Here is a 22,766-nt window from a genome sequence, read left to right on the forward strand (position 1 = left end):
GTATTTTCGGTATTTGCTGACATTGAGCACCATAGAGAGAAGTAAAAATACTGCATTATATCCTTTAGCCCTTCTTCAATATAGTATTCCTACTGTTTTTCATCTTCTAGCTTAAAAATTGTTTCATTGGCAATAGTTGAAAACTTTGATTTAAATGTGAAAATAATAAAGGAATTAGGCACTGGCTTGCAGGCTATAGGACTTCAGAAAAAGGTAGACAGGCATGCATTATATTGTTATTAAAAGTTACATACCTGTTTTAGTCACTCAAAAACACTTAAAAAAATATCTATCTCCTTTACAAGACCAATTCTCTTTGTTGATCAACAATATATTTTAATCAGTAAAGTCATGGTCAGGCATATATATCTGTTCACATATCAGAGTTCTGCCAGAAAAACGTATAAACTTACCTTGTCTTGGTTTTCCTTATTTTTGTAACACAAATTTCCAATCAAACGAATGAGATGAGATTTAAAACCCACAGCGGGATGTGAAATTTCTTCCAGCCCTGTCATAACATGTGTGGCAGTGAAAATATTTACAGCCTGTTTCCCAGCGAGATGAGTTAATCTCAAGGTATCTACAGAAACGATAAGAATTTAATGAATTACTACACAAAAATTAGTATCACTTTGCACAGATATTTACTACTAATTGTTAGGTTCAAATTTAATCAACATAACTTCAGATATTCAGCAATATGTCAAAAGAACTTGGAAAGTTTTCTTAAGACATTTAAATTCCTTCATTTGTGCTAGTATAAGCATACAAGGCTGTCCCAAGGCCAAAAGGTATTTTTTCATCCTTTGTACGCACTTCTATAGTATCTGAAGTCTGGTGCTATTGGTCTCTGCTTGATGAGTCAGAATTTGTAGGCTGTTGATGATTCTGGCACCATAAATACATTTCTAAATACAAGGTTTTTAGAAAACTCCCTTTATTTCAAACTTGTTGCAGTACCATATAGTAATCCCAGAATCACTTTTTTCTCTCTTCTCCAGTCTGTTCCTAGCTCTTTAGTATGAGAAAGTATTTCGAGTACATTTAGCACTTTGAGACACCTTTACAAATCCTTCAGCACCACAATCTCATCAACTGAGAAATACTAATATTTCTGTATGGTAAATGCTAGTTCACAGCAACTAGGATTTTTTTACAGTACTCCAGAGAGAAATTAGGGAGAGGTGAAACTAAAATCTATGAAAACAACATTCCACAAAGAGACTACACCCAGAACAAAAGTTGAAATCACGTGAACACCTGTGAACCTGTACAGCTGAGAAGCCAACTCACTAAAGGCTGTGCCTATATTTAAAAACAAAGATGTATTTTTCCTCTAAGCAACCTGCAATAGTAATAAATGGCCTGGCATGCCCTTGTCCCAAGATGCTTCATACAACTTACATAGGAACAATAAAGATGTGGCAAAACCAGGCCATAGCACAGGGCGGTAATGAAGCCCTACGCTCCTTCTGCTCTAAATGAAACAATATCCATGGTGGCATGGGCCCTAGATCTGGATTTAAACTAGAAGAAACTTCACAGGTCCTCATATTATAATTTCACTCCCATATGGCTGATACAGGAGAACAAAAACATCCCTGTGCTGATAAAGAAGTAACCACATTTTTGATAGTTTTTTTAAAAATCATGAAACTACAATAAGGTTTGGAGGCCTCCCGTATTAGAGATACCATGTATAAGTGTTCGTATTTTGAACTAGGAAAAACCAATTGATCTCCTGATTGCCCCTAAAAGAGTCATCACAAAATAGCTTTTAACACAATCTTCTTTCATAGAAATTTGTTTGATTTTGTAAATTCATAAAAATTGGCATCCTTCTCAGGGCATTCACTTTGTGTGCTCCCTTGCCTTATACCAGGGGTGTCAAACTCATTTTCACTGGGGGCCACTGTTTGTACAGTCCTAAAATTACACTCGGCCCTTTGAAGGCAACTGCGAGGCTGACGTGGCCCCCAGTGAAAAGGAGTTTGACACCCCTGCCTTATAGTCTTAGTATTTTGTGACACGCAAACACCCAAGCAGGAATTCTGTGGTCTTCCCAAACCTTTTGCCTGCCCTTAAGAGGGAACCCTGAATAAGGATTGAAAACAACAACCACCAACAACAAAAAACCCCCCACACACACCAAAAAAAGGTAAAAAAAAAACTATTACATTTTTATTATAGTGCAGAAAAAAATGCAACACGCAATGCACCCATCTGGAATGAGAGGTACAGGAAAAGGTAGAAGAAAAGCAGCCACCTTCCATGCATGATGCCAACCCAGAGAGATCAGTGCTCCTTTCAAACATTGCACATCAGCACAACACAGTAACTGCTCCAAGGATGTCACCCATGCTCTCAACCAAAGGACATCTCAGTCTGCCATTCTCTCATTATCCCAAAGAGCAATTCTTCCAAAATGCCCTTGAATTCAAAAGACCATTTACCTGCCTGGCGATATTCCCCAAACACTGTGCAATGAAACTGTTAACAGTACTGAAAATATTATTAACACTGCAGTATTACCGTCTAACTTAATCCAACAACTACTGAAAATGGCAAAACACACTCCTTCATTGATACTCAGAAGATCATTCAGATTTTTTCACATCTTTCGGTCTTCTTGTTATTTCCGATAGGAAATTTCTCATTATATAAAGAGAGGAAAAGAACTGTTTCATCAAAAGATCTATTAGATGAAAATCTTTTGTATGGTCTATGCTTATTCTTCCAGTCTTCAGAACTAAATATTGAAGGTCAATATCAATAAAGTTTTTCACCCTTGTTGCCAATCCAGGATTAAAGGAGTCTTGTAACCAAAAGCAGTGTTAAATAGAAACTATAGGAGTTGATAAATTCCTGTTGGCTGAGGGCATGTGGGAAACATGTACAATGCACATGGTAGCAATGTTCTAGCCTGCACACATTTCATTAGCCTGGAGACAGCTCTGGAGAAAAGTCAGTCTGTGCACAGCCAGAGAAAGGAGGATGGACCTACAGGCTGCTGAACTCAACTGATCTGCACCTCTTCAAAATTCTTATTAAAGTTGAAAGACTTATGTAAGCACTCAGATGATACAATGCATAACCTGGAGTTTCCTCAAAACACGCACACACAAAATAGATCTTTTTAGTCACCTTACTATAAGCAATAACTATGAACCTGTCATCAAAAATAGAGGTTTGCTTGTTTTAGGAGTGGGGTTTTGTTTGTTTCTTTCTTTTCATTGTTGTTTTTTTGGTAGGTTTGTTGGTTTGTTTGGTTTGAGTTTTGTTGTTGTTTGTTTTTCAGTCATAGTTAACAGATGTGTCAGCCTTTTGGTATTTTAAGCCAAAATATTACATATTTCTCTTTAAAATCCATAAACTTTTACAATTTTCTCAGAAAACGGTGGGATACATCAGTCTCAGAATGTGCTAAGATTCAGGTCAGCATACATATATGTCCTCTTCCTTCCTCCCCAAGTGTATAGGGACTCTCTGGACCATCCTGGCTTAATTTTCGTTTGTGTACAGCCCTTCACTTGTTGTTTCTTACCAGAAGAAAACTTCTTTCAAACTGACCTTTAAAAGTCACTGAAGTTGGTTAAGAACATTCAAACTGTACTTAGTCTCAGTTTTCAAGAATTCAGGAAAGAGAAGGGAACAGGCATGGAGAAGTCCTTTTTCTACTTCTTGAGGAAATTCTTCCACACACATTCAGAAGAAAATAGGAAGCAGTTGTCCTTTGCATAACTCTTACTGTATAAATAACACCTTGCTGACAGTTGAATCAAGGCTCTGTTGAGTAATAGGAGCTAACAGAGCAAGTAGAGAAGCAGAAAAATTCCAGGTACAAATTAAATATTTGAAAATGTAGATTAACTCAATCTCCTATGTATTTATTTTATTAAAAGGTCAGAATCATAATTACCACCAACTGTGGAAAAACATGTTTTCATTCACAGAGCAACATGATTTGGAGTAAGCCAACAGTTAATAAACTCTGTGGCTTTTCACTCACCTATGGCTGTTTCCAGCAAACCAGGCAAAGCCTGTAGATGTTCCAGCTGCCTGTTGTTTGATGTCATTTCACAAAGAACATCGAGAAGACGAATTGTAACCAGTGCTTCCTGTAAATGAAAATTACATCTCTGAAAAGGGTTTATGAAGGATAAAAACATAAAACTGACGATCTAAACAGAGGACAGGAACTCTCAGCACTTCAGGTTCTTTGCAGATCTTCTCAACTGCCAAGAATAAATGTATTTGAAATGCGGACATCTTTCTACAATAACAATAATGTATTAGACAGCAATAACTTATTTTTTACAGTCAAACAGTGTCATATGTGCCCTGAAAATTCACGAGGAAACCAAAACAGAGCCATAAGGGATAAAATTTTAACAAAAACACAGTAGCTTCCAAAAGCAGAAATGCAGAAAATTACTAGCTGAGAAAATTATTTCTGTATAAATGTTTTCTTTGAGTTTATTCAGTAGGAGCGTCCCACTTTAAAGACACAAACACTGCCTGAAAGACACCAATTTGTTATCCGCAGGAATTCTGTAAAGTTCTGTGGTCAAATGAACTTTGGCTGCGAGAATTTACATTATTCTTGGGTAAATAGGATTGGGATCATAGATGCAGCATTTTGGTTAGGTATGAGACAGACAATTTTATTTGCATATTATTTATTCAGCCAGAGAACTATTTTTTCCTCACAGACTATGTTGATGCATGCTTATAATGACAATCCAGCACTTAGAGAAACTACCTTCAGAGCGTGTGGCATATTTGGAACACCGCATATTGCTCAAGAACCAGACTGTGACTGCAAGATGATTCCACACAAGGTGTGGTACATAAACTGCAAGTAGCCTTGAAAAGGCTCAGACACAGGTCACAGTAACTATTCCTGTTTTGTCTGGTCCAGGAGAAAGAGACATTTACTTACCACAGTATAATATTTTTTAAATCAATATAACATAATCAAAATAATCAACAATAGCGTTCAGTGATTAAGTGCTACAATTAAATTAATTCTTTGCTCCTTCATATGCTCCTTGAAGACAATAAATTAGTATAGTCCAGGTCCTATTTTCATATTTTCATCTGCTGTTATTCAATAAATTTCTTCCAACAAAACCAGCCCCTGAATACATTAGTGATTGCCTTGTTATAAAGTAAGAATACCCCAAGTGTATTTCACAGACAGTAAGGAGGTATTTAAAATTTTTAAGTCATTTTGCATTGTTACAAGATGGCAGCTTGACCAAAAGCCTCTTCAGCTCCTACACTTAACACCTACCTACACGAAAAGGTTACGCGCTTTATAACCATAAAGCAAACAAGTATCAATATGCAACTATAAATCACACCAGTAAGGTACAACCACCCAGCTGCCTACATGTATTCCATTGCCAATGTACATAATGCAAGGTCTGTAGCAGTGGATACTACAAGGTGTGGGTTTTCCTTTCTCAGCCTCATCTTTTTAGCCCCTCTCCCCACTTTTTGATTTTTAATGCCTTTCTTCACTGTCCTCTACATATTTCTTCCAGGGTTTTATACTGCCATCTCTCCCTTTCTCTTATCCCACCATCTGGCTCAGTTCAGCAACTGTTTCAAATAGGTTTGAAAAGGGGAGCAGATTATTTAAAGAGCAGAAAAGATCCCCCAAATTCTCATCTACACCTGAAATTTGATACTTTAAAATGAAAGTGTTTAGACATATCTAGGTTTTGGTTTGGGTTTGTTTGTTGTTTTTTTCCCCCCCAACTTTCCATATTTTTTTGCCTTCCACCTGTACAAAAGACAGGGAACAAAGCAGAATACTTCATTTCTAAGTTCAGCAACAAGATGCTGTTTGAACTCCAAAATATTTTGAAATCTGACCACCATCTTGATATGGACTTAATCTGAAAAGTAAACAAGGAAATAATTGAAGAGTTTTTAAATAAACATTTTTTGAGAGAGACTCAGAAAATATGTTCTTTATAATGAGATGAAATAAGAACTTAAATTCCAGAGAAGGGTTTTATTTTGCAAGTATGGTTGAATGTTAGTGAAAGCAAACTGATGTTGAAGTCAGGTTTATAATGGAAAAGCTATTTTAGACCTTGGTTTAAGCACTGCAGAAGCATATGATTAGCTTTTCATTGGTTTGAGATGGAAGCTACACGACCTGAGGTTCCTTTGGGAAAATAGGCAGTGTCTACATATAATAAATTTAAACAGTGGATGGGACACCCAGACAACATTTTAGGAGTCAGGCCAGTTCAAGGACTGTTCCCAAAAGGCAGTTTTCAAATGTGGCCTCCCAGTTTTGGAGGCTAAGACAGCTTACCAGTACAGACACCGCCTGACCAAGGCTCTTGGCTACAGGGCCACAGAAAAGTCCAGGCACAGTTTACTTTAATATCACAGATGTTGCCTAAAGCATTTTTAATGACAGAGTCAACTGAAAAAAAAAATGTAATTGTGCATGTAAAGTAAAACTCTTGGGCAAAAAATAAAATATTTATATAATTGAGAAGAAATTGGTGCCAATTTCGGTCACTTCTAGTACGAAAATAAAGTTCTAGAAATTTAAGCTGGAATTTCTCTTTTCCCATGGCAAGCATATGTTATAAATAAATATATACACACAATATGCATATACACACACTTTTTAAAAACTATTCTTGTCATTGCTCTCCATTTGTTCAACTACTATGACTTCTGTTCTGCGTTCATTAAATGATCCACATTTCCCAAACAGTGATATTCAACTTCCTATACGATGTGTTTATGTGAGAGAAGGATAAAAGCAGGGCAAGTTATACAGTAATATTCTCAATACAGCTGTCCCAGCACCTTCAAGTTGGACAGAGACCTCCTTCTGCAAGGCCCAAACAAAGGTTTTTTTCCAAGAACTGAAACCACAGAATATTTGGAAAGTAACCATGCAGGATTTTAAAAAAATTAAAAAAAATAAAAAAAGGGGCTGGGTGGGAAGGAAAAAAAGGCACAAAAGAGAGAAAAGGAGGGCTGGAAGCAAAATGCCGTTGTCTCAGTATATGTCCTCTTACTGCCAAGACAATACCTTTTCCAGAAGTACTTAAGTTTTCTACCATAACTTAGACTAGGCAGTTGGGGAGAGAAGCTGTGCTTCTTGGACAGTTAAGAAGAGATTGCTGTGTGGTTGTTATCACCTCCTCATTAAGTGTTTTTTGATATCTTTACGTAACACCTCCCAACATACATTTTAAATTCTTGTGCCTAGTTAAACAAACAAAATCAACAAGTAAAGCACTGTGTAACATTATCATATAAATGCATTTAAAGATGAGTATTTTTTCAATTTGATAGTAAATGAGCTATGATAGCCATTCTCAAGAGTTTCTGCAAATGAAACTTATAGGTTAGTTTTGTTTTAACAATAAAATGCTTCTGACTACACATATATTGGTTAACATAATTTCAACATACCACAGTGGTCACTTGCTAAGAGAGAAGCTAGATGTGACTTTTTTTAAAAAAAAAACTTTTATGATATTAAGAAAATATGTTAATTAGAATTCTGAAACTAAGGATGATTAATCAGTGAGAATCAGTGACTAATTCTGTGTTTGAGCAAAACAGATTCTCAGGCTTTTAGTTTTCTGGCTAGTTGTCTTAAAAAAACCCAAAACCAAACAAAAACACAACACAAACAAACACAAAAAACAAACAGCAACAACAACAAACCACCACAAACCAAACAGAAACAACTCTCATGCAAATTAGCTGAAAACATTAAAACTTTATCTGAATGAGAGGGATCAAGAACTGAGACCAATATGACCCGGCACTGTCTGCTCACAAGATGATGACCTAATAGCACAAATAAGGTTACTACAAGTTATGATGCAAGTTGCTTCCTGTATTCCCAAAGGCATCGTCAGGTCTTCAAGCACTTGTTGAAAGTAAGAGGGAAAACAGAAGACCAGATCATTTGAAATGACCTCTACCCTTAGATGGTTTAAACCTCCTTACTGCACTACATGGTGTGGCAAGTAGCCAGAAACTCTTGGATACTTCATAAGGATGAAATAAAATCAGGCCATCCAGGACCCAGCTCTGCATCATAGGTTCGCAAAGTGCGACCCACAAGCCATCTGTGACCCACAAAAGCCTTCCTCTTTAGTTTGCAAAGGGACTTCACAGAATCACAGAATGGCTGGTGTTGGAAGGGACCTCTGGAGATCACCTAGCCCAACCCACCTGCTAAAACAGGTTCACCCAGAGCAGATCACACAGGAATGTGTCCAGGTGGGTTTTGAATGTCTCCAGAGAAGGAGACTCCACAGCCTCTGGGCAGCCTCTCCCAGTGCTCTGGTACCCTCAAAGGAAAGAAGCGACTCCTCATGTTTGGACTTCATTGTGGCCATCCTCAACAGAACCAGTTCATTAAGCCTGAAGCAATAACAGATTTTGTCCAAGTGGACTGGAGTTGGGGCAAGTGTCTGGGTACTCAGCAGACAGGAGCCATATGCCACTGAGAGCCCAGCAAGCTCTGCAACTTGATGCTGTGGATGCAGACTGGCCCCAGGATTGGTGTCTTGTCAGAGCCATGCAAGGTCCTCCAGAGAGCCCCAAATCACTGGGATATGGGGAAGAGTCAGGGACAAAATCCTCACTCACAGGGAGGATCACTAGACATTTCAGACAGCTCCTCTGCACAGACCTAATCACACACACACCCCCCACAACTCTCCATAATCAGAACTTAATGTTCCAGGTCCCAAACACGTCAGAACACCTTCATTACAAATAACCAAACGCATTTTCAAAGAACTAGTATTTGAGACCTTAATTATGTATTAATTGTCAAGTTATGATCATTTATTTAAGTAAAAAAACCAAAACAAAACCAAAAAACAACAAAACAAACAAACAAAAAAACCACAACCCTCCCCAGATTTTACTTATATTAGTACTATTAGGAAAAAAAAAAACAACACACACACAAACAAAAATACAAACACAAAACCAGACAAAACCAAACCAAAACAAACAGAAAAAAACCCCAAACCAAACCACCACCACAACAACAACCCCCACATTTACACCATTTTTGTGGGGAAATACAATTCACAACCCAAATAAATTACAGAAGTGATCCTTACTAACAATATAATAAAATATCCAAACATGTGACAACTTGAACATTTTCTAAATTTTGAGATCTTTAACAACACGATAGATTTATTTCTGTCTCAAAGTATGGTATTCTTTGTCAACCCCAAATTAAAAGCAAAATGAAGCTGCTGTCTCACAGACTGTTGTGAACTCTGCCACTGTTTTCCTAATATAAGGTAAACCGTACACAAGGACCACTTGTGTAATAGTGGCAATGAAGACTCACTTCAGACTCTAGTACTATAATGTTTTTTATCAGTCATACCTCGTCTTCTGCATCTGCTGCTGAAGTTAACTTGAGCACAGCTTCACATTTCTCTTGGAAACAGCCTGCAAGGAAGTTGGCATGTCTCATGAACACATTCATTTCTTCACTGGTAACTGGGTTCTTCTCACTTACTTTGGCCATCATCAACTCTAACAAAGTAACTCTAGAATCAGAAAACAATTTGTTAAGCAAATTCACTAAGCCATATAGCATAACACATAGAATAAGCAGATACAGCTGCTAAAAGTTATATACACAATTAGAATGCTAGTGACAGAGCTGATTTTTAAAAATTAAGAGGTTTTAAGAACATTGAAAATCAGTTTCTGTTCACTGGTTTATTTCTGCAAACTATTAATTTAATTCATCATTCAATTAATACAATCTGGCCAGACAGTCAAGTCAATATTTTTCTCAAGCCTATTTCAATTTCTAATTTCTTCTGGCCTAACACAACATTACTGCGACTACATGTTCCGTATGTCTAAAATTTCCACCAAAACAGCTCTTAAAAGCTGTTGTTAAGTTCAGCAAAATAAACTTGGACTATTTGACAGCTTCCTTTTGAAAATACCAGCTTTTCATAGCCCTTGCCTTGGACACAGTCTTTCACTAATTCTCCTCCCCAACCCCAAGCCCATTCTGAGCAGGAACAGGGGAAATAAAACTTGATATGCACACTCAGTTCCTTACAGCTGTTTTATAATTGCCACTGGATGGACCACAGTAAATCCAAGCCAATTACTCATGTACCCAGTAAGAGTTACTCAGTGTATTAAACCAGCAAGTAAGTGGATACATAACGAAGTCACTCTATAAAATGTACTTGGGTCATTTATTTTAACAGCTTTAAACTAATTTTATTTCAGATCTCTCTTCATGTTGTTAGGGCAAACTGGGGGTATTTTGTGGAAGCAGCACTCTCACAGGGCAGAGATCCTCCTGCAGGCTCCCAGGTCAACCCCAGCGCAGAGGAGCACATGGGTTAGCGAAGTCCCACTGTAATTCTCTCAGCCTGAAAGAGCGCTATTTATTGAACGAATTCAAGAGCAGGCTCAGGGTTTTCTTTCAGTAAAATATTTGCAATTCAGATGGAGGGACTGACATTTAAACATGTGGAATAATTCAAATGCTTTTTCTTTTTTTCTTTTTTTAATTTACCAAGCAGGTTGCCACAAGGGGAAGAGAAATGTCTTTTTCTGTGGAAAAAGCATGGCCACTGCTTTATTAACCTCCAAGAACCCAGCCCTATTAATCATGTAACAGCTACTCAGTTCTTGCTAAACTCAACCCTCAACGTCATTAATACAGCTGCCTTAAACAATTATCTGAGCGAGGACAAAAAGCTTTTCAACACAGAAAAGCACCCAGCACCATTTGGGAAAGGGTGGACGGCAGACAGAAGGCTGTCAAACACTGGTATCCTCTCTCACAGGCTTTGCTTACGTATGTGACACAGCACCTAACACCGAGCAGTCATTCTGTTTGTTCTGGAGGTCACACCTGGGTACCACACCCTCACCCATCTCCAAACTATTGAAGTCCAGTCACCCAACAAACCTAACTGAAGGAAGCCTTTCAGATTGGGCATGCTATATGAAAATTAAGTTAACTACACAGACACGTCATTCATCCCCAAGACAGGACTAGATGTTATATGCCAGTTTTTACCAAGTTTAGAGCCTTTCAAGTATATGCTCAACTAAGAACACAGGCTGCTCACAGACTTTATGATTATGGGAATTATTCCAATAAAATACTACAACAGAATTCCAGTCAGCTATTGTTGCACCAATAGTCCAAATAATACATGTTTAACAACAACATGGAATTCTTCTGTAAAGAAGTTGGAGGGTCACCACATACTTGCATAAAATGTATTTGTGAGGTGAAATTGTTGCCAATAGGGGAACATTTTACATTACTCTTCCTCTTGCAATATAATTGGGTGGCCTTTTAGACAACCATAATCCTTTCGGAGAAATAGGAGTGACATTAAAACACCACCTGTATGTAATTTCCTGTTTTCTGTTCTCTTTAAGCATTCATGTCAAAACCATTTTCCTGAGTTTTCTTCCAGGCACAGTCGTTCACGACATGTCCATCTTTCCCCTGAATTTCAAGCAAGTCTTGCCATTCAGCCAACAATTTCCTGAGACCAACACTTTTTGTTCTGGTGCAAGTTCCCTTACACTCCTTTCTTCTATTGTTTCACTCAGTTTTCTCCCAAGACTCACCCGAATTCTTCCAAGTTAGTTCTCCCACACAATGCAATTTTCTCATTTCTTTTAAAATATCGCACAACTGTTCACCCATTCAGATAACAGAGTTTACTCCTACTTGTTTGCCTATAGCAAAGTACAACAGATATGACAACTGTTAGTACCAGTTTAAGTATGCCTCATCATGAATTTTTGTAACACTGAGTTCAAGATCTAAAATCTAATGTTGTATATTATATTTATGATTATATTTCGATTTGGAAATGATCATGCCATGTCATCTTCATTTCCTTAGGCGCCACTTAGGAAGACTTTTTGTCACAGAATCACAGAATCGACTGGGTTGGAAAAGACCTCAGAGATCATCAAGTCCAACCCTTGGTCCAACTCCAGTCCATTTACTAGATGATGGCACTAAGTGCCATGTCCAATCTCAGTTTAAAAACCTCCAGGTTTTTAATCTCTTGTCAATCTCTTGCCTTTTTTTTTTTTTTTCCCCTTAGTCAAATTTAATCCAGTTCTTCATGAAGCTCATCAAATTGGCAAGAACTTAGAACAACTACTATGAAGTATTTGCAGTCATCTGTAAAACACATCGCTGTCTCCTACAGTCTGCAAGTAAACCAGAGAATTGAAGTGCAATTTAAATCTGGAAGCTCATTATTGCAAAAGTCCTTCTAAGCCTGTTTAAAAGTAGTATTGTAAAACTCTATCAATTTTATTATTGCCAAACAATTTTTGTATCAAGCATACCCGGTTTAAAACCTATTAGCAAGTGCAAGACACTTGGGACATTTTTTCTCTGCAACTGGGACTTCTCTTTCCTGAAATGTTTCACTGACAGCAATGATTCTAAGACAAATTAGGTTTGTCTTTGAAATTTTCCAATTCTTTCATCTTCAAATGGTACTTGTGATCATCCTATTAAATGAAAATTGTCGACTTTGTGAAGAACTACAATCCAATGCTCCCTTCAACTATTCTGTGCCTGTGAACTTTATCAAGAACAAAAACCTACCATAATGTCGGCATTAGCAGCCCTGTAGCTGAACATAAGCAAGAAGTGGTGTCGCTAACACTACTTGAGTGCCTGTTGCCCTGCTGGTAATTGGACCAATGGCTCCATCATTCAGTGAGAACACTTCACATGAAACAACACAAAATTCAAAACTAAAGATGCAAGTAGTTGAGCATCTTAAAAACACCTGAAGGATTCAATTCCATTTTTGTTGCTGTTAATAAAAGCAAGAGCCCTTCTTAAAAGAGACAACATGGAGGTACTCATCTTGAAGATTTTACAAGGTAATTAAGACTATCAAGGCATTAACTTACATTGTCCATGCTCAAGGCTAACTCAGATTAAAGCAAAGCAAGATTTTTCTAAATACATCTGCCAAACACTTGCACACATGTGCTGGGAAATCTCAAATCTGGCAAAGAATTCAAGAATCTATAATCTTTTGGCTCAATACCATAGCCATATGTTTCTGCAATAATCACTTGCAGAGAAACAGCAGGCATTGTCACATCATCATACACTTTCTAAAGCCAGAATACCATTAAGAAAGCTGATCATAGTATTACAGTGTTTATTTCAGGCCATTTGCAAACTCAGACATGCAACACTGAAGTGCTTACATTTGTCTAGAAATGAAAGAGAAAGCTGTTCAGAAGTCAGGAATTCGTCTTTTAATTGAAAATTTAGATTCCAGATCCACTTCTGCAACAAGAACTACTTCATGGCACACACCATGGCCACAGCATCACAAATGCACTACGTTTCAATTACAGGAAATATTTTGAATAGTGCGAATGCTGTGAATAGTGCAAATAACTGCGGTTACACAACTGCATACACTTTGGTTATCTAAGGCAACTGCCAACTTTAGGAGTCACCACTAACGTATGTATTCGCAAGCTTTCTCGGCATAGTAAATTTTGTTTCAGTAAATACATATAAAGTAAGTGTGTTTAATGTGTATGACAGAGAATACTGTAACTGAGAGTTACCATATATTCATGAGCTCAAGCTGCTTTCCCCAGACACCTCAATACCACATCTGTCCTGTTCTTCATTTATATGACTTAGTCAGCCTTATTGGACACCCAATGCGGCAACTCTTGCGGTGAAGGCTCCTTGTCTCGTTTTGAAACAATGAATTCCCTGTGCTTTGGTTTATACGGTTACTTTTTTCTCCAGTTAATGACAGTCAAAATGTTTTTATCTGAATTGGATTTCTCTCCCCATATATCCCAAAAGAATGCATTCTTAAATATGCTAACTTTATAGAGGAAGATGTCATAACAGGGTTTTCTTCTATAGATCAAATGCAAAAGGACTATTTCTACACCACTTACTTCCGTATGTTTGACAGTATATTAAGCAGTATCAAATTAATAACAAACTGTACTGTGATTATGTTATTGAAAAACTTGAGTTCACTTGATTTGAAAAACTCGTGAGATTGATAATAAATTCAGCAACTATGCTGTGACTGGCCATCCAACATGTGTTTATCCATACGATGCGTACACCAAAAGCCTTTCAGCTGCGGCAGCCCATCACCACCTGTAGCATGGTGTGTGCAACCAATCCAGCAGAGACCTTTCTAGAAACTGATTACATCTATTGCTTTAAGTACAATTGAAGACCCTAACCCAGTCCTGGCTGTCATCAAGGGGATTATGCAAATATACAAACTGCCATTCATGACATTCCCCCAAAAGAATTGAATCTAGCTCATGCACCTAAAACAGTCTTTCCTGCTAAGTGGTTAAGGAGCCCCTACCTCCAGGCACAGTAAGCACACAGTTCATCATCTTTCCCATTTGGTCAGCCAGAATAAAGGAGGAAGACAGTATTTTGCTCCTTATCATTCCCATCCCTTGTTTAATGGTGTTTTATCTATGGTTCTCAACCTATCACATGCTGTCTCATTGCCTGCCATCTCTTTATAATCTCTGATCAACCTTTGTACCACCATTTGTGATAACACTGTGGCTTTAGCCACAGCAAAGAAATACAGGGAAAAAAACAAACACATACACACACATTAAGGGACTATTTGTCTTTCACCTGCAAAAACTATAGGGGGGAACTTGCAGTTTCCCTGGGCAAATAGGGAACAAAGTAGCCACGCTGAATACATAAATAAGATCACAAGATCTTGAAACAGCTGGAGGAGCTGTAGAATCACAGGACAGGTTTTCCCAAAGTTGATTATTCTGACTTAAAATATTTTATCTTTCACCATTGTTTCTTAAAGAAATTGTGAATGAGCATTTTCATAGCTATAGCAATGGCCATTTCCAATCCAATGGCTAAACGCATTTACATTTACTCAAATGCTTGAAGGAAGCTGTCTGAAGTATTTTATATTTTCAGTAGCAGAAATACAAAAAGATTAAGTAATCACAGGCATCTGAACATCCACATTTTTTCAGTTCTGGTAACCAGTATTAGATACATTTCCAACTTCAGTAACAGCTTCCTTTAAATTTATTGTAATTACAACAGGACTATGAACAACTGAGGACATTTCAAATACAGCTGGAAAACACTACAGGGTGTGGTGCTCTTAAGAAATCTAGACATAGGCATGAAATCTTGTCTTTTTTTTTTCTTTTCTTTTTTTTAAGTATTTCTTTACCAAGTAATGGCGCCAACCTGGATTCTGCAACCCTCCATAAATCACTGCCAGTTGTGGCTAAGCTGTAATGTTAACCAACCAATTTAAAACCATTACTGACATAGAAACATGTATTTAGAGATTTTGTGCCAACTATGAAACCACACAGTTTTTCAATCATGTGAACAGGATACTCTATATGGAATGCTAAATACTAAAAGCCACATTGGTTTTTGGGGTTACCTTTCTTGATTGCTCAGTTTGGCATAGAGGGCTTCTACCAACTCTGGACATTTCAGCAAATGGTCTGTAACAATCAAGAACCTAAAGAAAAAGAAAAGAAAGTGTTACGGGTGCTACAAAAACAACATCTACATTTACTCCAAATGGTACTGGTTATTTTTGCTCCTGGATGACCATGTGACTTGCTTCTGGTCCTATGTGTTAACAGATACAAACTGCCACAAAATAATTGCACATTGTTCTGCAGTATTTTTCCTAATAGAGCAATGGCCGTTTCGCATCAATTCAGTGCACTTTTACTCAAATGCTTGAAGGAAAGCTGGTTAGAGTCTTTTGACAGTTATGCAAAAGGCATACCACAATTCAAATAACACCACTCATCCAATTGTTTATGCATCTCAGCAAAACGCCAAAGTTCAAACTTGAAAACTATTATGCTACTCGTCACAACACTGTTTTTAAGCACACCAGTCAAAGAAATGCCCAAATAATTTCTCTTTTCAAAAAATTCTAACAAAGTATCAAAACAAATAGAAACTTCTTTGTCAGATGCCAGGCAGCAACATACTCTTCACGACTTACAAAAAATACCCTCCTGGTGAAACAGGAATCTAAGGTGATAACCAAATCTCACTCCTTGAGGCAGGTAGGTATGGTCAGTCTATCCTTGTGCTAATGCCAGAATTTGCACTGATCACCTTCCCAGGCACCAGTCTCAGCAGTCAATAGCAGATGCTAATCATTTCATTTCAACCCAAACACGTACTCTCAGCATTAGGGGAAAAAATAAAGTATGTAAAAATATTTTTCTTCTCAAATTCCATTCCTAGTAGTACTGGCAGTGCTATACATGCTGCACAGGTATATATATATATACATATATATATATATATACACTAAACTGCATTTTTAAAGCAGCATGTCTACCTATTAAATATAAAATAATTACAGGTCAAATCTCAAAGCATCCTCTGAGGTAATGAAGCTACTGAGAACGAATAACATGAAAACCAACCAATTTCAATATTCCCTCCACCTCCTCCCTACTTTTCACTTTGCTGACAGCCTTTTATTTTATGTATCTGTAATTCACTACTTAGCTAACAGTAAGGTCACATAGAAGCCTTCCAGCTGCAACTAAGTATTTTTTGGAAAAATACTCAATGACAATTGGGGAAATAGGAGAACAAGAGGTCCAAAAGATTAATAGCTATTATATTTCTAATGGTAACTGTGGACTTAGCCAGCCTCTGGTTCAGTTACTGTAAACTGGATTTTTTCTAAGAGGGAGAGGGAGAAGAAAAGCTATTTTGTGTTGTGTGTTTTTTTTAACTATTTGTACACACATACAAAGGAAAAAAAAAAAAGGATAGCTGTAGGGAATCATCAACTTATAATTGGCATTCTGAGTAGCGTACCATCAATTCAAGTTTCCCAACACAAATTTGAACCTACAGACTTCCCTTCCCCAAAGTCAACAGCACAAATGTATTCCAACTGAGCAACACAGACTCAGCCATAACAACTGAATCAAGCCATCAGCAGGGCAGGCAAGGAGAACACTTCTAGAATTCCTGAACCAACAATTCAGAGCATACGAGCCATCCACAGAATGGTAACAACTGACTTTACTTTTCAAGGCTTTTAGCTGGAGCTGCAAAAGAAAAAAGCGTAATAATCGGAGTTATGCAGAACACCCAATACTTAGCCTCCTACCATACAAATTTCAGCTGACAATGAAGTGTGGCAAAAGAACATCTAAGGAGACAATCTGAAGGCTGATTTTTCAATTTTGCCATTGGGGCTGTGAATTTAAATCTTCATTTTCATGATTAAAGTCACATTGAGGAACTCTTGACTATTTGCCTGTTAGTTGAAAATTGATCAATAATTATCACAAACGGATCTATGGCTACGAGGAGCACATTAGTGATTACTATTGAAAAGCAGAAGACTTGTATTTCAGTTGTTACTATGTTCTACAGTATTGTGTTTATTCCCACACATCTTTCACATTCTGTGGATTAGATCTCTACTGTTGAGGAGCTTGCAGTATTTCAGAACAAAGGAGCATATATTTTTGTATATGCTTCTACACTTTCAATGCCACGATGTAACACCTCAGAAATTTCTGCTTCTGTATTTAAGCTTCTCTTTTATCTTATCCACTCATCATAAAGAATACAGCACACAGATAACAGTAGAATTAGTAGTGGAATAAAGCACTTTCAACTCTTGCTGCTATGCACAGAAGTTTTGGGGGTAGTTAAGCAAGGATGCAACAAATTAAATCTAATGTCTTTAGTCTTTAGCTCTCCTGTTTTTCATTTGGGGCAGGGGAGAATATGAGGAAAAGTAAGACCATCCACAACTCTGAAATAAAAAGACATTCAGTTTTGGGTTACTGACTGAATATGGCATTTCAGATGCACACAAAAGGCTTTGGTAGGAGATTTAAACTCCCTTCAGGGACCAACAGCAGAACCACTGGCATAAACTGAGGACCACTGCAATTTAGTGAAGGAAATTGTGAAAATTAAAGTTGTTATGCAAGCGCAACACAGTAACAAATGAACAGTGTTAAATATGCCAGTTTTCTTGACTTTTTAAAATTGTTTGGCTAAAATCCTAAAAAAAAATCAAGTGCTTACATAGTAGATAAATACCAGAGGAGATGTTCAGTTTAAAGACTTTACAATAGCACAAGGGCTGCATTGTACCAAATTGGACTTGAGAAGCAGCCAAGATGAAATGGTATCATCTACATTTGCACTCAGTATATTCCAAATGACCACTAAGCTTGCTCCAATCAAAGCCGGGTGTAAGCAATCAATTTTATCATCAAATGTCATGCTCTATATTAAGCTGATTTGGTCCCATTAGCAAGTTTAGAGAAGTGTCCCTGGTCTCAGAAAATGAGGAGGAAAACCCCCATATACGTTTTAGAAGAAAGAAGAAAAAAACATGGTGATTCTCTATTTGATGAGCAAACTTATCTTCCAAACTCAAAACCAAAAGCATTTTTCATCATGCTACAATAACACCATTCTATCCAAGACATTTAGTAAGAATGAAATAGCGATTTTTATTGTAGTTCAACAAACAAATGTAACAAATCATCCAAATTTTGAAGAAAAAAGAATAAAATTTAGACAGCTAACCTTTCAAAGCCATATCACCAGCCTTTTTAGATGTTAAAAAGGCAATATGCCTCATTAGGAATTGTTTAGGACCAAAATATATTTTAGGAACAGAAGTATTTTTTGTCCTTGCACAAGAGTATAAGCACCCTATCAAGCACCCTTTGCTGTCACAAAGATGTCTAGAAACTAGACAATTCATCCCACTCAAACACCAGTACTTCTTGCTCAAAGAAAGAAAAAAGAAACAATTCCATATTTAAGGCTCAACTAAATATTGAGCATCGCAATCCTCCTCTCCTGAACTGAATCAAGTACAGCAGTGAACATCTTTCCATCTTCAAAAGGCATTACCCATAATGAATACATCCTCCTTACCAGTCATGACACCATCCATCAAGTCAACTTGCAGGTCTGGAAGACTGAGTTCAGATTACCTGTAATAGTAATTACCTGCCTTCTGATTTAGAAGACACTTTTGTTCAATTTGATAGCTACATCTGAAAGGTGCTAAAAAGAGATTTTTACTTATGTGCAAAGTTGGAATCATTTTTTCTGAAGAGCTACCAAGAAAAAGCTGGAAGATGACTTGCAATACAATCACTTCCTGCTCCCTTCTGTCCATGAAATATACAAGAAGAAACAAGCGACAAGATAAATAAATGTGTGAGGCTGGGCTTTGAAAGATTGAGGAGATCTATGCCAATACACCGCTACTGCAAATAGAAAGTAGAAGGTACTAAGACCTCTACAATTAAGGAAACTTTTCCAGTTTTGTCAGTACTATTTAAAACCACCGTTGAACTTGGAACCTGCAACATAAGTCTAACTTTCCTGGAATTAAAAATAAGAATTACTTTCTGGAGAGCAAAAGAAGGGGGCAGGGGACACCCTAAACTATCAGAGGAAAGACAGAGAAGAGACAGAGCTGCCAGACCAAAATGTAAGAAAAAAAAAAAGGTAATATTTTCTGGTTTCTGCACCATATGCATACCAACTAAGCACTCTACTGAGAAGTTCCATCTTTGCCTTTAAATCTGTGTCCAGCGGCAAGACTCCTTGCCACAGGAGCACTATTTTCTGTCCACACTTTTTTCCATAAGCCAGGACAAAATAACCAAAGGCAAAAAGTGGGGAGGGGGTGCCCCACATCCTAATCTTTACAGTCATCATCGAGCTGTGGTTTCAAAAAGAGAAAGTGGATGTTCAGAAAAATCTTACTTCCAATGCCAAACAGCTGACCATACTCTTAATATCGTTTTTCTGGAACCCAAAAAGGCCTATTATGCCTCTTATTTTAAAATGGAGGATTTTTGTTCCTTGCTCTTCAGGAATCAAAAATACAACCTGTTTTTTCTTTCTATAGTAGCTAAACTGCCCCATGCACACACTTGGAAAAACTGATGACACAAGCTATGCTCTCATCTCTAATGGAACCACCAAAGCATTTCTAAAATAAACAGCTTTTAGAATACACATTGGTCTTGGTTAGGATAAATTATAATGTAATTTTGTTCTACTTTTTCCTAATTATTTTACAAAACACATATGTTTGCAGGTTCAATATTCTAAAATAGATCTCGTGGCATTCTGTGCTGGTTTCTCTTCTAAATACAGTAGCTTCTGAAATGTGTGACACACTTCTCTGCTGTTGATTAATACAAACCCAAAAGGGAGTGGATGTGGATGTGTGGGGAAACACAGAGGTATGACTCTTTAAAGGCTCCACACTTTTCCATAGCCCAAGGCACAGCTCTCTGCATGTTTTAAGAAAAAGCTTTTAATGAAAAAGAAAGAGAAAGGAAGAAAGGAAGAAAGGAAGAAAGGAAGAAAGGAAGAAAGGAAGAAAGGAAGAAAGGAAGAAAGGAAGAAAGGAAGAAAGGAAGAAAGGAAGAAAGGAAGAAAGGAAGAAAAAAAAAAGTAGTGCTTGGCAAGCCTTTTCAGCATACTGCACATATGACATGCGATTCTGCTTGTGCCTTCTTTTTGCTTTGGAACTACAAGGGAGTTCATTACAGAGGACTCTTCACACCTTTGTAGTAATCACAGAAAAACACAGTGAGTAGGAAATACATTTCAGTTACTGAACAGTGTATCCCATCTCTGTTCCTGAGAGGAAGGTTATGTCCAATTTCCAGAAAGCATCTTTTGGTAGGCAGCAGCTCTTGAAAGAGCACAGCACCGGAAAAAGAGCATTAGCTTATGAAGTAAGTATATTTGCTTACATGTTTAAAATATGTTCAACTTAACATGTCAACACTTCAGAAGAATTAAATGTATACCAGTACAGAGGTGTATCAGAAAGACAGAAGATACACCAAAAATAAATTTTCTCACAAGGGCTTCAAAAACCATGCTCATCCCTTTGCATGTGAACAGAAGATGGAACATAGGGGTGGCAGAAGCAGAACCAAAAGATGCATAAACACAGACCAAGAAAAAAGCAACAGATCATAACCAACCCCTGAAAGGGAGACCCTACCTTAAAGGGTAAGGTCTTAGGATTAAAGAAAGGACAGAAATGGTCACTCACGCACTAGGCTGTAGCAGCATTGAAATTTTTCACCATCGTTTGAGGTAATAGCCTAGATAGTAGCTGCATGTTGCAAAGAACATGTTTTCCAGAAGAAAACTGCACAGCAAAGAACTGTCAAGAAGATAGGATCATTTAATTAGTGTATGCCATAAATCAAACCAAAGAAAGGAAACTACTTGCTGCTGCAGAGACAGCGTCTTTGCAAAATGCATATGCTTTGAAGTACATTCTGTTAACATCATACTCCTTGAAACTTTCTGAGAGCAGCAAGCCCTGGGCACTCTTTGCAAGCCCAACTACAGATCCAAACATTCAGGACAAGACAGGTAAGTTTCAACAGCTTTCAGTCCTGGAAACTTCCAGTTTCTTCCTGCTCTAAGATTTTAGCCAAAAGCTACAAAACAAAAGGGTATACAGCCAGTCAGGCAATGTTTTGAAGAACATCATTTGGAGATATACAATCTTCCTCCTCAGATTATGGCTCTTGGGAGTTCAACCAGCAGCAGCAACTTCAGAAGAGCTCCTAGTACTGAAGGTCATAGGATTGCTAGCCTGAAACAAGTTCAGGAGCTGTGCTGACTAGAAGTTTAGAGGTAGTTTAAAAACACATTGTCTAATATATGTTAATTAATACTATTTTAAAATGCAACAGCATCTAGTGTTAAAGATGGCAAAGGTAGCAACATTAAAAAAATCTTGGATCTGTTTAGAGGATCAAGCTTCTAAAAAAAGAAAGAGGAGGTATCAGTTCTTACATCAAGAAGATATTTATTAAATGTCTGAATTACATTCTGCAACTTCACAGATTTCAGAGATAGAAGTAACCACAAGCTTAATGAAATGAGCCTTCAGATCATATGGTCTGGATAAACAGGTATAATGATACAAGGACTGAACACAAAATTTGACCAGGGCATTCCTTACACAGCTGACTTCCTTCTTTAATTTATTAACTATTTCTTAGCTCAGCCTGCCACAGAAAATATTTAATAAAAGTGTATCACTTATGAAGACACACTTAGGCATGCACCACAACACTGTTACTGCCCTTTCTTCAAGATCTGAGGCAACTTTTGTTATGCTGTCAATTACAAACGTTTTAAAAATGCATCAGTGCTTATAGTCTCAAAATCTCACCATGTTGATCTGCAAAATAGCTCTCCTCTGTTTCAAAAACTGCTTAGAAAGTGAATGGCCTGGCTTTCCGTCATGGATTAGATTCAGGAGCTGCTAAACTGAGGCCTTATAACCCACCCTTCCCAGGAAGCAGCACAGCAAACACTTCAGACATTCTCTCTTCCCCAACGGGAGATCCTTGCCTTCTACTGAACATCTCATGATTCGAGAAGTAGGGAAAAGTGGCAGGAAAACACCAAAAAGCTATGTCCTGCCTTTAGAGAAGTTTCCTTCATTTTCTTTAACTGGGAAAGGGAGTTATGGCAGACAGAAGAGGAATTGCAAAAGGTCCACTACCAACAGCTGCTTCTATAAAAGGAGCTCTGAGGAACTGCTCAGAATATGCTCAGATTTCCTCTGACAAAGCTTTCTCCCTTCGGAACTGCTGTGAGTATTGAG

The 22,766-nt window shown here is 37.5% G+C and overlaps 1 protein-coding gene across 1 annotated transcript in view; it reads right to left on the bottom strand.

The window, feature by feature from the left end:
- ATXN10 (ataxin 10) overlaps nucleotides 1–22,766 on the bottom strand; it is a gene marked incomplete at both ends in the record, with an annotated part of 99,741 nt that overhangs the window by 44,740 nt on the left and 32,235 nt on the right. The window contains 4 exons of the mRNA XM_080347444.1: nucleotides 414–583; nucleotides 4,013–4,121; nucleotides 9,419–9,584; nucleotides 15,516–15,596. Of these exons, the coding sequence (XP_080203570.1) occupies nucleotides 414–583; nucleotides 4,013–4,121; nucleotides 9,419–9,584; nucleotides 15,516–15,596 (526 nt within the window). The remainder of the gene's footprint in view (nucleotides 1–413; nucleotides 584–4,012; nucleotides 4,122–9,418; nucleotides 9,585–15,515; nucleotides 15,597–22,766) is intronic.

The sequence above is a fragment of the Nesoenas mayeri genome (assembly GCF_963082525.1).
Source record: "Nesoenas mayeri genome assembly, chromosome: 1".
Lineage (NCBI taxonomy): Eukaryota > Metazoa > Chordata > Aves > Columbiformes > Columbidae > Nesoenas > Nesoenas mayeri.